Raw genomic sequence first — 15,853 nt, 5'->3', positions numbered from 1 at the left:
CTGTGTGCAGCTCTGTCTTATTTTTAGTAAAGGAACCTGTTCCAAGAGCAGGTTTTAGGATTATTTTTTTTTATCACTGAATTAAGCTAATTAATTTTTTGCAGTAATGTTATTTTTAGAGCAGATTTAACATGCTAAAGCATGTTACAAAGTCAGCATCATGTTTGCTATCATTACAATGAAATGCAACAGTTCTTCAAATGCCACATTTTGTGGCCATTTGGAACAGGTGAGGGTTATCTGCAGATCAACTCATTGCACTTAAAAACTTAACAGGATTAGATATAGAAGCTTCATAATTTGTTGTTAGAGTTGATCTTTCTACACTACCTTTGAACAAACTTGTTCAGCATGATTTAGTCTCCTTTCAGTCTAGGATTCAGGTGTCACCACTCTAAGAATCAAAGCCAAAGTCTGGAAAAGTGGAAGCGGTAGGAGGGAAATGCAGCTTGAATGAGCCACCAATGCAAGAACACTGTTCTCCTCCCCTCCTCTGCTGAAGTCTGCATTGCTGTATAGAAATGCGTTTTGGAAAATAGTTCAGCTCCTTGCCAGGTCACTGCTACTGCACTGACTTTCCCAAGTCGTTAGGGCTAGATTGAGGTTTGGTGTAGCTGATGTCTGCAGACTCCAAGTACTGTAGTGTATAAGTTTTTGTGCATGCTGATTCCAGCCTGCTGTTGGCAACTGACATGCACTTACTGAAGAAAAAGCTGCTTGTGGTTAACAAGTTCTCTCGCTTCACGTCTGCCTTTGGGGTTTTCTACACCCACCTACATTTCGTCTCTTGCTTGTGCAGAACAGAGCTCACGGCTGAGGTTTTTGTGAGAATGGATGGCATGTGTATCAATGGGGGGGAAAGCAGAATGTAGGCATTTTAGACAGCCTTCCGTATGTCAGCGGGCAGTGTTTCTCCAAGTTGGTTCTACAACGCTCTTCTGTAGTTACTGCCTGGGAAAGAAACAAAGTTGAAACTGTGGTTAAGGTTGCAAGTCTGACAAGTCTCATGTTTTGTATTAAAGCACTTGACTGCTGCCTTCATGTGGTAAAAAGGCTTGGGAGGAGTTTATGGCACGAGTTCGCTTATTTTAGATTGTCAGCTGTAGGATAGCTGGCTTTGGATTTTGAAATCAGGAGGAAACTGGGCTTTGCTTCATGCATTTTTCTAACTAGGATAGCTACCTTATTCATTAGGAGAGAGGAAGGTGGGTATTAAGGTATCACCACTGAGATTAAAAAAATTCTTACTTGGGCACAATTTCCTCTTTCTAATGGAGGAAGACAGTATACTGCTCACACAACCTTGGGTTGCTGGGCTGGATGCTGTGCCACTCTTCAGCTGGCATGTCTGGAGTGGGTGCCTAGCATTGGTAGGAGCTTTCTGGGGAATTGTGTTTATGTGCAGAAGTAAAAGAGGAAGTAGAGCCAGCAAAGTGTATGTTTAGGTACATGGATAATCCAGCTAGAGTCATTTATGTTTTGAAATACCTTGCTTGGATTTAAGAGGTGCTGATGGAGGACCGGAGTAAGACAAATTCAAACAAACTGGTGAAATCGCGGCGCACCACTTGATCTTCCCTGCATTTCAAATTCCACACATTCTGCCAGAAATTAAAGGCATCTTTCTCTTCACAGATTTTCAAAACTAGCCTTGAAAGGGAGAAACAACTGCTTTGGAACAGCTTTACCAAAAAGAGGCTGTGAAGCCATGACACTCAGATGCCAGCCAAGCAAAACGCCATGTTTCTCCCATCTGTTTATATCTGCTCTGGCCTCCATACAGACATCAGGGAAGCTGTGGCTCAAAGGGCTGAGCCAGACACAGGTGTAACTCAATGCTGGGCTCACCTTCAGTTGCTGCCCAACAGAAGAAACACATGGGCAGGAATCAAAATTACAGCAAATTAATCTTGCTGGGAAGTATTTGCTGAGACTTCCACGAGAAGGGGTCACGCACCGGCTTGCTGCCATGTTTGCCTGACATGCTAGCCTGGACAGTGGGCCCTCCTCACTGTGAAGATAGGGAGTGTGGGAGAGATTTACTGTGGCAATTTAGCTGGACAACTCAGCTGAAACCATTTTAAAAGTTTATACTTCTCGGTTACTTTCTTCTCAAAAGCAGAACAACCCCCCCTCAAACAACAACAATAACAAAACCCTCTTTGTGGTTTACCTAATCTGCTCTGCTTAAACCTGAGCTGTATGCAAAGAAGTGAATGTGCTTCTAAAGTTTAGTTCCTTCTTTGCTATTTTCCCTTGCCCCCCTTGCATGTACAGGCTTGCTGCAGATAAAGTAGGATTAAAACCTCCAATTGTAGGATGGGGACCTGTTTAAGAGGGGACAAATGTACTATTCAGACTATTGAACACTGTGGTTTTTTAGAACCAGTAACCAAACACACCAGAGGAAAGCTCCTTTGCTTCAAGTTTCCCATTTTGTTATCTCTACCAACACTAAGAAGGAGATTCTGCGATTCAGCACTATACTGAGGGCTCAACAGAAACCCCTTTTAACTCTCTGAATATTTAAACCACAGCTGAACAGGGAACTTTTGCTTGGACTCAGGAAAAAAAAGAGAGTTTACCACTTTTGGAAGAAGGGTCGGGCAACTCAAGAAGAGTACAGGGATCTCGTTAGGTCATACAGAGAGAAAATTAGAAAGGCAAAAGGCCAGCTAGAACTCAGTCTGGCTGCTGCTGTAAGAGATAACAAAAATGTTTTTACAAATGCATTAACAACAAAAAGATAGCCAAGGAGAATCTCTACCTTTATTGGATGCAGGGTGGAACGTTGCCACCAAGGATGAGGAAAAGTTGGAGGTGCTTGATGCCTTCTTTGCATCAGTCTTTAATAGTCAGACCAGTTATCCCCAGGGTATTCAGCCCCTCTGGAGCTGGAAGGCAGGAAGGAGAGGAGAATAAGCCACCCATAATCCAGGAGGAAGTGGTTTACCACCTGCCGCACCATCTGGATGCTCACAAGTCTATGGGGCCAGATGGGATCCACCTGGGAGTGCTGAGGGAGCTGCCGGAGGAGGTTGCCAAGCCACTCTCCATCATTTATCAGCAGTCCTGGTTAACAGGGGAGGTCCCAGACAACTGGAGGCTTGCTGATGCAACGCCTGTCTACATGAAAGGCCGGAAGGAGGATCTGGGGAACTACAGGCCTGTCACCCTGACATAGGTACCGGGAAGATTATGGAGCAGTGCCTCTTGAGTGTGCTCACCTGGCATGTGCAGGGCAACCAGGGGTCAGGCCCAGCCAGCACAGGTTCATGAAAGGCAGGTCCCACCTAGTGGATGAGGGAAAGGCTGTGGATTTTATCTACCTTGACCTTAGTAAAAGCTCCATCCCTGGAGGCATTCAAAAAACGTGTAGATGTGACACTTCAGGACAGGGTTTAGGAGGCATGGTGGTGTTGGGTTGATGGTTGGACTTGATGATCTTAGAGGTCTTTTCCAACCTTTATGATTCTATGCTTAAGACTTGAGGAATCTTTATTGTCCTACAAAGCTTGTCTTTGCAGTTACATGCATTTAACAATTTGCTTAAACTGATGTAATTCTGTTGTTGACACTTGGGGTGATAAACTGTTTGCGTCAGATGCCTCTCTTCAGCTGAGGCAGAAGTGTTCACACACGAGATGCCTGAAGAAAAAAGCAAAGTACTTGTCACTACTCACTAAATTCCTACTACTATTATATTTAATCATCCTGAATAAATATGGGTTGCTAGATTCAGCATGGAATGTGATGATAGAATTACACAAATCTACTTTTCTTCCTTCAAGAAGATGTGAGAAATTACCTTGGGAAATGCTTTAAAGTTTTGGATGGTAAGTTTTACAGGAATTTGTTACAGCGTTCTGCAGGCACATGGCTGAAAATGAAGATCTGCCTAAAAGAGGTAGTAGCCTCTGAGTCAGCTCACAAAACAAACAGCTGTCAGTACCTGCTAAGGGCTGGTCACCTACCTAGAGAAGCGAGCTGAAAATAGAAGCAGCTGATTTAATCTGGGATCCCTAAGTCTTCTAGAGGAGGAGGATCCTGTTCAAAGAGCTTGCTTCCTGAATGTATCAGGGTGATGAGATCTGCAGGTAAAATAGAATGAGATGAACACTCTTTACCTATAAGCATCCAGATAATTTTAAGGATCCAGCTGGCTTGTTTTACAGAGCACTCTGCCATAGGTCCTACTTGCTCAAATAAGTAGGTCTAGAAAAAAAAAGTAAGTCTTTTCTCTCTCCCTTCTTACAGAAACAGAAAAGTGGCTGAGAGGTATTATCTCTGTATCTAGCAGCTCAGGTAATTTTCAGTCATTGTGACTTGCATAATATTCTTGTTAGTGTCTCCTATTTTCTTACACGAAAGAGGCCAGTTAAACATCATAGAACTGGGGAAGTGCTGACCCTGCGTTGAGCACAAAACTTGTCAAGGTACATTTTTCTTAAATGGAGCGCTGGTGTGTGGTTGTAGGGACAATGCTTTTTGTAAGAGAGAATCTTATGTTGAACTGACAATTGAACCTCTCATTGAATTCTGATGGGCGATAGCATTAACCAAATTTTAAAAATAAAAACCCCTCACATACCTAACTCTGAGGTTAGATTATTTTTCTGAGGAAAGGATGTGCAGAAGACATAGACTATTTTACTGTCCCTATAACATTGAACAATGTTGTTCTTGCACTTCAGAATCATCTTTTTCTTAGTAATCTGTTATTCCTATATTTGAGTGCTAAGGTGCCTGATCTTCATATTTTGCAACACTAAAGAGCTGAGAGGCGTTATAGTGCAAATTTTACTATGGCCAGTTTCATCTGAAGGAGCAGGTTTCATAGGATGTAGAAAGCTTCCTCTCCTGATGATGTGAGAAGCTTATAAATACAGCAGAGCAAGGTACCTCTGAGTTTGCTGGAATATTTTGGTTATCCAAGATCTGCTTACATGTATTGCAGAATAGCGTATGTTGGTCTTGACGTGAATGAATGGATTTCCTGTCTCCCTAACAGTGATCCTTTAGTTACCCACTGACTGTAACCTCAACAGCAAATACAGAAACCTGACTGCTACAGCAAAGGCGTGCTGAGGGCCAGCTACTGCAGCACTTGCATCTTTTTTTCTTTGATTACCATTTTTGATTTGTAAAACTGTAGATTGATAGGCACCTTTAGAGACTGCTTGAATATTTCTTGGCAGACTGAAATCAATATAAGCCAGGAAACCTATGTTTTGCTTAATGTCTGCATCAAAAGAGGCATTTCAGAGTATTTAGGAAGCTTCCAAGTATACGACATTGCTAGTTAGCTTAATATGCTCTCTAGACAAACTGAGTTATCAATTGCTGAGTTTCTGTGTATGTGGTATCAAAAGAATTACCCACCTGCTCTCTACACAAAGGAGAGATTAGTGCTTTCACAATCTTTTTGTCTTAGCTGAGGAAATGTCCAAATGTGACATCAACTGAAAAAAAGAGTACTTGCAGTGTAACAGTTGATGTCTTTCCTCTCTGAGAAATGGAGAACATCTCTTTTCAGTTCTTTTTAGCTTGATGCTACTCCTTTAATTTATCTCTGAACTTTATAGTGCATATTAGAGCCTGTCAGATTGTCAGCTTTGGTAATGGCAGAAGAAAGAACAAAGTGTGTAAAAGAAAACAAATGCTCCTGCAGGCTAATGTGAAAGGAAGAGGAAAATATACTTGTAACCTGTGAAATACAAGAGGCCAGACAAAATACACTCAGTAATCCTTGCAGGCACTATAATGGATAAATGGCTTATGCTTTCTGAAGAGCAGTAGTTATGTTCATACATAAGGTCTTAGCCATAATTGTTGTCTCCTGCTTTAGAACAATAATTTTAACAGCTGTTGCAAAGTGTTCCCCTACTGACTCCATTTTCCATGGATGCATGTTACAGTGACTCATCTCACAAACAGTGAATTCACTTTTGAATAAGGCTTTAATATCAGGCATATGTTCGTATTCTGTAAGAGTCCAAAGGAGGAAACTTGTTTTCCAGAGCTTGTGATTCCTCAGGGCAGCTTGGCTTTCAGCTTCCCCATACTTAATGTCTGGGAAATCTCCATGCATCTTGCACAGCCACTTGTGTAGCTAGAAGCAGAGCAAGGAGAACGAGCTGTGTGCTGTCCCTTCTTTTGTGCTAAAGTGGTGTTTGTTCCATCTGTTCTACAGGCCCAGCGTTTTGAAATAAATAACAGTGTTTGTTGGTCGTGATTCCTTTGGAGATGTATAATATCTATTATTAACAGCCATCAGTATATTGTGAAACGGTGATCTTCTAGGAAGAACATGAACTTAAGATACAAGAATTATCTGCAGTTTCCCACAGCATCACAGTGCCAGAACATGAGAAACTACTCTTCTGTACATCCAATGTATTGCTTAGACACAAAGCCATAAGCGTGCTTTAAAAATTTGCCTTTGCTTGTCATTTCTGAGTGCGTTATTGCATGTGAAAAGACAATTAAATCTTTGCCGAGTCAGAACGTAGCTGAACAGCTGGGTCCCACTGCATCAGCAGTGATAAAATCTCTAGTGTGTTTTATTTTGTTATTCATTCTGTGTTAGATTCAAGCTATAGCAAGATGTGTTTTACTTTCCATGCAATCAGAAATAAAACCATGCTGGATATGACTTGTAGAGTAACACATGACTCACCAGTGAAAAGCAGACACTTCTAGGGTGCAATGCAGACTCTCTTTGATTTTTAGTTCTCAGTGAGAGCTTAAGACAGGACACAAATGTAAACATTGCAATTCTGCTTCAGGGTATGTGTAAGTGCTCGTCTCTCTCATAAGAAATGCTGCATTCTGAAAATTGTGTATAACAGAGGCAGCGGAATTTTGAACAGCAATTTCCACGCCCTGAAATAAAAGAGAAAGGGCGGGGGTGGGGGAAGGTACATCCCTGTAAGGAAGAAACCATCTTAGTGGCAACCTTGTCACCTCTGCAGGATTTCTTATTGAATTTCTTTCTTCCTAGCAGAGGACTGCTGAAACTGTCAGATATTATTTTTCATGGTCTCCTCAGCAGTGACTACAGTTTTGTCCGTTGGGAGATCCACAAGGGAAAATACATGCCTGTCTCTTGCAATAAGTTGGCTGGGGAAAAAAAAAAAAGGATACGTTTTTATGAACTTCTGTGCCTTTCCAAGCCATAGCCCTGAGGACAAGGGAAAGTGAGTAATCACACCTGGACTCCCTCATGTTGGCCAGGGGAACAACACACAAAATTCTGGTCTTCACAAGCCAGGAGACACATTTTTTTATCAGTCTTCTGAAATGCATTTTAAGATAGAAGTGCAAAAGTTCACCCTGCTTTGTTTGCCTCATTACTTTCACCACCTCTTCCATGCTTTCAGCCTGGGTGCCTGAGAAAGTGAAAGCAAGATTTCTTCGGAAATTTCCGCAACTTGTGTTATCCCAAAGCTTGAAGGAGAAGGAATGGGAATGAGGATGAGCATTGCTCCAGTTTAATGCAGTTAAACATAATGTGCTGAAGCCCCCTTATAATTTAAAGCATATCACATTAGTACATCTCTCTACCATTCCTCCTCTCCTCTGCCTTTTCTCAAAGTCATATGCATTCTCTACTGGGTTCTGGTAAAAGCCTACAGTGCTGTGTTGTATATAATGTTGACAAAAGGTATTAGCGAGCAGCACCAGGCTTATGCCATCACTGTACCTCCCCGCCCATTTATGCCATTTCAAGTACCACAATATCTAGGTCAGGGTGCCGAATCTCACCTGTAGTTCCCTCTTCATTCCTTGGATGGAGTGGGTTTAGTTCCTCATTTTGCTCTTCTTTCAACTCTTTTTTCCCATCAAAATACACTTCAAAATTTCAGCTGTATTTTTTTATTATTTTAGACTCCCACAATCTTCTAAATATTCTTTCCTCACCACTGAAACACTTTTCCCATAGGTGAAACCCTTCTTTCACGAAACAGTCCGAAACAGTCCATAAAGTATTGAGATACCTTCGAGTATCCATGTTTTCACATGTGGCAGAGATTCTCTGCAATGTATTAAAGCCCTTGATTCAAACTGCTGTTGATGTAACCAGCCAGAATTCCCATTATCAGGCAGGTGTGTCCCTCTCTCTCGAATTACTGCTGGTGCTGTGCGCTAACAGATCACTTGGCAGTACAAATTTGATCCAGTCGGGCATCAACGGCGGACAACTTTTCCATTGGATTAGCCAGAACACGAGGCAGAACTTGCCACAATGTGCTACGGCATATCGGCTCATGTGGTGTCCTGCCTCCGCTTGCTTCCCTAGCACACCTATAGGATGTTGATCTGGGTGCGCTGTGGGGCTGCTTGTGGTAGATTGCTTGGAAGAGCAACCTGTTACCAACCTTAGCCACCACCTGGGAAAAAAACTCTTGGGAGAAGCACCAAGTCAGTGTCAGAATGTAATTTGCAGCCTGGCATTAGCCAACCATTATCATGGTGAAAAACATAAAAAGCCATTTTCACCTCTTTGTTTTCTCTCAATATTCAGCACTGAGAAACAGACAGCAACCCTGTGGCAAATGGACCACACTTTGTTACATGAAATTTTGTGCACTGTAGAAATTCGTCCTCATTGTCTTTTCTATGCACGAGTCTGTCCATTTCCGTCAAAGTTGTTGCCAGCTGCCTCAGACGCCGTAAGCTCAGGAGAATGTGTAGGAAGGGACAAAATACCTGGAGCAGGGTAGTGCTGTGCCTCCCCAGACTAAGGCCCAGGAGACAGCATGGCAGGCATACCCTGCCAAGATGGGCAGGCTGGGAGTTGTGGCTGTGATACCAGCCTGGGAGCGTGGCATGCAGTAGAAGTACACACTCAGACAGAAACACAGACAGAGCAGGAAGCCTGAGAGCTGCTTCTTGGCAAAGAGGCCGGCACTTGGCACAGCACCCAGAAACAAAGCAAGACAAAACCGAACCATCCCAAGTTAACGAAGGAATGCACTAAGCAAGGCTTTCTTACCTGGAATACTCCCATCCTCACCACCACCCACCCCAGCTTCTAGAGACTGAGAATCTTCTTGGAGCATTTGATTCCAGATGCTTGACATAGGGAGCACCATCCTGCTTCCCCATATTTTCTTCTCTTCTCTCATGGTGTTCTTGTTCTTGTCTTCTTTCTTTCCCTGGAGGATGCAAATTGTTCTTGAACCTGGGGAGTCCCAAACACTGCCCTGGAGGATCCTTACTGAATTTGGGAATTATTTCTGCATCTTAGTTTAAGATAATCCTCCTCATACCATGGAACAGAAGCTCTGCTGACATGAAGCATTCATTACTGATAGTCATCATGTGAGCTCAGGTCAGAACCTGTATTCTGAATTGGCTCAGGTCACTGAGGTGCCCAGAGATTTTTGTAGTGAACTGCATCATTCCTCAAATTCTCATATTGGCCTACTCATGGAAGTTTTTTCCTCCTGAAAGCCAACAGCTCCTGTACCTCTGCCTGGCAAGACTGTGGTGGGGTGTGTCTGAGGAAATCTATTCTTCATCAGAAGGATGAAGACAATTATCAAGTTTGCATGCTGCACTGTGTCTGACTGTTGTTTTGGCCTGGGCTGTGACTTTTGGCCAGATTTGGGTAATCAGGAGCTCAGAATTGTTGTTTGTAATGGCTAGGTAATACACAGAATTCTGAGACAGTCTTAATTCAAGTCTTTTTTATAGAAGATTAATAAAATCCCAGGTCTGGTCTCATAAATGAGAGCATATCAGGACCAAATCTACCTTAAAAAAACCAGAAATGATACTCTGGTTCCTGAACCTCAGACCTGTAACAATGGAAAAAAAGGACAAGAAGAACGCATGGGCTAGACGGTGAAGTATAAGTGTGGAGAATGGTGTGGTACCAGCCACAGTTATACTGCTGAAGAGCTGCCTTCAGACATCTGTGGAGAACTCTGTGGTTTTGAAGATATCCAGTATCCTACCACTGTTATCTTTGTGGAACCAAGGTCTAAACTTTCTGACTTTGCAGAACTAAGGGCAAAGCATTTTACTCTACTTGATGCTCAGAATCCCCAGGCTTTGCTAAGAATCGCTCCCTGCCTGCCCCTGTACACTGAAGAAAGGGACTCAGCACAGTAATTACCCAATTGCCTGACTTTGTGTCATCAGGTCACAGGGTAATTACAACACCTGTTGTTAATTAATAGTATTCCTTACTAGCTGAAAAACAGGTTCTAAGCAATTCTTTTATTTTCACCAGGGACGAGACTTTGAATTTCAGAGATCCTGAATGGATTCAATAGGCTTTAATACATGTATTTGTGTGTAACAGACTATTAAGGATAGTATCACTCATCAGGTGTCAAGCCTTGCCATATGTACATGTGCAAGAATACAAATGAGCTCTTCCTAGGAAATGAAAACGTATACAGGTAGCCTGACAGCAAAAAAAAAATCTGAGAAAAAGCACAGCAAGCCTATTAGTGTTCTGAGAGTTTATTCAGCTAAAAATAATTTATTTCTGTAAAAAGACATGAAGTCAATACTTTTCTTGTATGTCTATTACCTCAGATACCTCCTCAAGAGGGTCCCTGAAAGGAATTGTGTAAGTATTTTTAGAACAGTAGCTTTGGATAAGCAACATGTTGTTAGATGAAGCCTGGGAGAAACCTTTTGAGGATGGGGGAGGTGCAGACTCCCCCTTCTCCTTTACTGGTAAGAAGGCTACCGCCTGCCTTTGCTCGGGGCTCTGACCCTTCCCAGATGTTACTTTACACTCAGAGGCACTGAAGGATCTGACATTTACACAAGTAAACGTACCTCTTACAGCTGATGGGCGTTTTATTAATGCACCTTTGTGTTCCAAGATCTTAAACTGGTAAGCATTACATATGTAAGAACAAGCTACATAGGGAGTTTCCCTTGAGGTCCAAGGGGTATCTCTTAAGACCCACTATGAGGACCCACCATTTAATGTAATTTTTTTTGATCAAGGACTATAAGGAATTAAGATGAGGGAGATGGTGACTGTTCCCACACACAGTTCGGTTTCTCTCAGCTCTAGGATTACCGCTTCTTAGTACATCATTCTGTTTTCCCTAGCTCTTTTTTTTTTTTAATTTGCTTTTTTTCCTCTGTACAAGCATGGGAAGGGAGCTGCAGGTCCAGCCTATAGCTGCTTGGCTGACGCTTACTCTATGTATAAACAAAAGTTATGATTTGGTATTTTACTGGTCTATTCTCACAATGATGCAACAAACCAGATCTCCCAAACAAAACAGAATTATAGAAAAATCTCAAACAGAACCCTGTCCCCGCTCCATTTCAGCATAGGTAGGGTATGAAAACCTTACCTAACCTCTGCAACTCTTTACATAACTGGCATATGAGTTACCTTCTCTTGTTTAATTTCAGAGTTGTTCAGACTCCTGCAACTCCCCAGACACGTGCCTCCTCCTCTCCAGCCTCTGTTGGAGAGACAGGCACTTTTTTGGCCTGAGGAAGATGTCATTGCAGTTTGACTGGTATTTTTGAACAGGGCTTATTCTTCTGAGAGCCATTTTCCTCTCATGTTTTATTCTTTGTACTTTCCTCAGTCTTCTCTCCTAAATTTTTTGTTTATAATAGAAGAAATGTTACTGGGAAGTTTATTTCTTTTATCTCCGATCAGATGATCGCATCCGAGTTATTTCTACCTCAAGCAACTAATTTGTGGTACATTCTGGGGGTAAAATCCCAGAGTTTAGCATAACTCGTGCTCTCCCGTTGCCTCCGGCGGTACGTGCAGGCACAACAGGCAAGCTTTTGTTTTATTACAGCCCCTTCAAAGCAAAGTAAAGCCAACCCGCTGCGCAGCCCGCCGCCCCGGCCTATCCCCAGGTGCCCCCGCTTGTTCAGAAGCGGCGGCCCGGCCCCCGTCCAGTACCGCGACCCTTCCTTTGGGACACCCGTCGTCGCAGCGAGCTTAACCCGGCTACCAGGCACCCCTTTTCTACAGGCAGCCCCCTCAGCTCGCCCCTTCCGGGAGGCGCGGCTCGGCCCTGACCGGCCCCGCACACTGGGCCCCCCGCCTCGCCGGGCCGGGCCCGCCGCCCTCTGCCGTCCCAGCACACCCTTCGCGCCCGCCCAGTATCGGCGGCGGAAGCCGGAAGCGCCACGGCGGAAGTAGGGCTCAGCTGGAGGGGGGGGTGTCGCAGGTGAAGCTGGGAAGCGCGGAGCCATCTTGGTGCCCGCGCCGGGCAGGGACCCGCTGGTGCTGCCGCCGCCGCCGCCGCCGCCGCCGCCGTACCAGGACAGCGAACCGCTATCGGGCCGGGCACGGGGGGGCGTCCGCGCGCGGGGTCCCGCTGGCCATGGGCACCTAAAGCCGCGGGGACCAGCCTTGACAGGAGCGGCGGCGGCAGCAGCGACCGGCTGCCGCCCGCCCCTACCCGCCGGCGACCAGAGCCGGGCGCTCCCCTCTTGCCGCCGCCCGCGCCCCCATGAGGCCGGAGCCGCTGCCCGTCGCCCGCTGGTGCCGGTGACGAGCCGCCGGGAGGTCACGCCGCCCCCTCTGCGGGCGCCCGGCCCCGCCGGGCCGTTTTTAACCCTCGGCGAGCGGGAGGGAAGTTGTGTCCCCCTCCCCGCCTCCCCCTGCCCCCCCCCTCCCCCGCCCCGCTGCCCCTTCCCGCCCTCGCCCTTCGGTTCCTGCACCGAGAGTGAGAAAAGCACAACCTCAGGGAGGCCCGGCCCCGCGTACAGATACCCGCTTTCCCCGGCGGGAGCCCCGGAGAAGGAAACGGGCCCCTTCCCTCGACCGCCGGGGCCGTGGGCGTCGGAAGCCTTCGGACCGTCGGGGCGGCCGGCAGGCACCTGTCCCGCCCGGAGGCAGCTCTCACAGTGTAGCCAAACCACCTCCGCCTCAAGTACATTTTGTGGACATAAGCAATTTTTTTACTTTTTAAAGAACTTCCTCCCCCCCGGCCCCCCGGGATTTTTACGAGCTTCCCCCACCTCGGATAGTGCTGGCTCTTCTTCCTGGTACTGTGGTATGGGCGTCGAATCGGAATTGAGATTTTGAGTATTGCAGGAGCCCTCAAGTCCATCCACCTGTTAAAAGTCAGCAGTGCTTTTTCTGTCTTTCTTCTTTTCCCCTTCGTCGCCTGTCGGATGTGATGGAACTCATGTTTGCAGAGTGGGAGGACGGGGAGAGGTTCTCATTTGAAGACTCTGATCGCTTTGAAGAAGACTCTCTTTGTTCCTTCATCTCTGAGGCAGAGAGCCTTTGTCAGAACTGGAGAGGATGGAGGAAGCAATCGGCTGGACCCAATTCTCCCACTGTCAAAATGAAAGGTGAGGTCACCCGGTTTCATTGGGATGCTCTTTGGACTCGTAGAAGTTGTGTGGCAAGGGGGTTTGGTGTGTGAGGAGATCTGCAAGGGGAATATCCAGGGTGCAAAGAGAAGTCAGATGTAGGATCATTGTCAGGATAATTTTTGACCAGAGATTGAAACTGAAAATTTAGTGGGGATCTTAAGACAAAGCTGTCTTTTGGGTGAGTTTTCACTGGCCTGCACTCAGTAGTATTGTAGTGCTGCTTTTCTGGGTGGATTTTGTGGGCTCACCCTTGGAAATCTGAAAACAGTTTTCTATAAACAAACTACAGACTTGGTTTGGAATGACTATATATAGGTTTCCCTTTGCATTGATTGAAATGTGCTGAAGTTTCATAGAGGTTTTTCTAACCTCTATAACCTGCTGTAAAAATACTCATGGCAAGGCAGGTAAGCCATCATTGTATAGAGCGTTTTCCTTGTCTGTTTCTTTATGTGCCTCTTTTTTCTACTATATTAGCAAACTTTCTTTTGCAGTAGTAGAGCAAGAGGGCCTTAAGACTGTCACAAAGAAGTCAGGAAACTACAGTGTGTCTACTTCAGGTGTTGTTATATTTCCTTTCTTTTGATAGTAATTTCTTCTTAATAGCAGGCAGGAAAATAGATAACATTAGCAATTAAAATTATTTAAAATTACCATAGAGCTACTAACTCTTTTTTTTTTTTTAAAGTGAAACATAATTTCTCTTTTATCCTGATGTATCTTGACCATGGAGTTCAGGTTGTGTTTACACCAAGCAGAGCCGGACGTACAGTTAACAGAAATTACACAAACCCTTTCTACTCTTCCTTTTATCTCCTTTCTTCTCTTTCAATCCAGTGTCAATACTCTTCCTGTTACTGCTGACCTTCATGACCATCAGCTGCCTCATTAATATCTCCCTATCTGGAACTGCAGAACTTCATTGTCTTCTAAATGTTGGCCTTACATGAACAGAGAATGCAATTTATATTGAACTGTGCTGAAATCTGGCTGTGTTATGCTATGGACAAATGCTCACTTGTCACTGGATTAGGACCAGAAAGTACACTTTGCATTAACTGTTGGCTTTCCAGAGCAGCTTAAGTTTTACATTTTTAACGAATTCGAGAACCGTCTCTAGTCCCAGATATGTAACCAGCTGTGTTTCTTGAATAGTCAGGATTAGAGTTGAGGGTAGGATGAAACTTCAAAAAAAAACCCCCAACAACGACCATCCCAAAACAAGAGAGAGAGAAATGCTGAATACATACCCAGGTTGGATAGGTCTCTTGGATCCTGCAGCTGGGACACATTGGTTTTAGTATTGAACATTTTACTGGTGTAAAGAAGGGAAAGAGTGTTGGCGTTGTGTTTTTTAAAGCTATGTATCCTGGAATGTAGAAATAAGTGCTGGGCATGGGGCAAAGTGTGTAACCTCCATGTTTTCCTTTAAGTCATGTGCATACATTAACTTGCTGGAAAGGAGCTCGAGTTTTGAAAACATACTGCTGTGGGAAGTAAGACATCTCTAGTTTGGCAGAGGTGTATGAAACTGGTTTGTACAGATCTACAAGGCAGAACGATGTTTGGAAAGGTGTTAAGTTTTGTTCAACTTTGAGATGCTTTTAGCTGACTGTTTTCCACTGATTCAGTGTACGGTTGTGTGTTTTTCTGGGTCTTCGCCTAGTTCCTTTAGCTCTCTTGACCAAATTAAAAGCAAGCAGCAATTGCTGTTTCTACTTGTTGCATTAAAATGGAAGTCACTTCAGTAGATTGTGCATAGTTGTAGTCCTCAGTCTCTTTCCTGACTTGAGAAATACAATAGTTAACGTTATTGTTGTGATAATTGTAATTATTTACACCATACTGAGATGTGCTGTTCCAGGTTCTGCAGACCTGCATTGTCAAGGGTTGTATTGCCTGTACTTCATATTTTCTAGGTTTTATCTGTAGAGAGATTTAATACCTTTGTACAAAAGTTTTACTTTAACAAGAGATGTTCTGAAAAGATATAGTTGTCTGCTTTAAAGGCATTCGCTGGCAATTCCCAGGCTCTGGTCAGAGTTATTTTGAGGAGTATGTGAACATGGATTTGCTGCCTAAATAATTATTTATCCACTCTAAGACGTCACATATAATATTACCAACATGAAACACTTTCAGGTACTTTACTGTACACAGTGTGTTGCCAGCTAGTCTGGTCTAATGAGGGATCTGTCATCATCTGGGACCTCCTTGGATTTCAGAACTCCTGTACCAATTCAATTATTTTTAACATCTCTTTTTGACAGTACTTTTGTAGTCAGAAAAAACAGTTTGTATCGAGAACTTCCCAGATCCTAAGGTTGTCAGTTGTAGTGAGTCTTCTCAAATGCGCTCATTCTGAATTGAGCTGTGTGTTTTTCTTTCCACAGTTTACCATTTTGCAGTGGCCTGTAGTTGCCTATGCAAACAAAAAATAAAAATGAGGTTAGACACAGAGTTCTTTGGTATGAAATGCTAAGAGGAAACAAGAGGAACTATATTCTGTTAGCCT

At 44.1% G+C, this 15,853-nt stretch overlaps 1 protein-coding gene across 4 annotated transcripts in view; it reads left to right on the top strand.

Annotated features, from left to right (window-relative positions):
- Positions 1–12,175: 12,175 nt before the first annotated feature.
- ZSWIM8 (zinc finger SWIM-type containing 8) overlaps positions 12,176–15,853 on the top strand; it is a 66,315-nt gene continuing 62,637 nt past the window's right edge. For all 4 annotated transcript variants that reach the window (XM_064464977.1, XM_064464975.1, XM_064464974.1 and 1 more), the window contains exon 1: positions 12,176–13,314. In XM_064464977.1, the coding sequence (XP_064321047.1) occupies positions 13,137–13,314 (178 nt within the window). In that variant the 5' untranslated portion in view covers positions 12,176–13,136. The remainder of the gene's footprint in view (positions 13,315–15,853) is intronic.

This window comes from Phalacrocorax carbo, chromosome 13, assembly GCF_963921805.1.
Source record: "Phalacrocorax carbo chromosome 13, bPhaCar2.1, whole genome shotgun sequence".
NCBI classification, from domain to species: Eukaryota; Metazoa; Chordata; class Aves; order Suliformes; family Phalacrocoracidae; genus Phalacrocorax; species Phalacrocorax carbo.
Note: the sequence above shows the minus strand (reverse complement) of the source record. Positions and strands in the feature narration are given on the sequence as shown.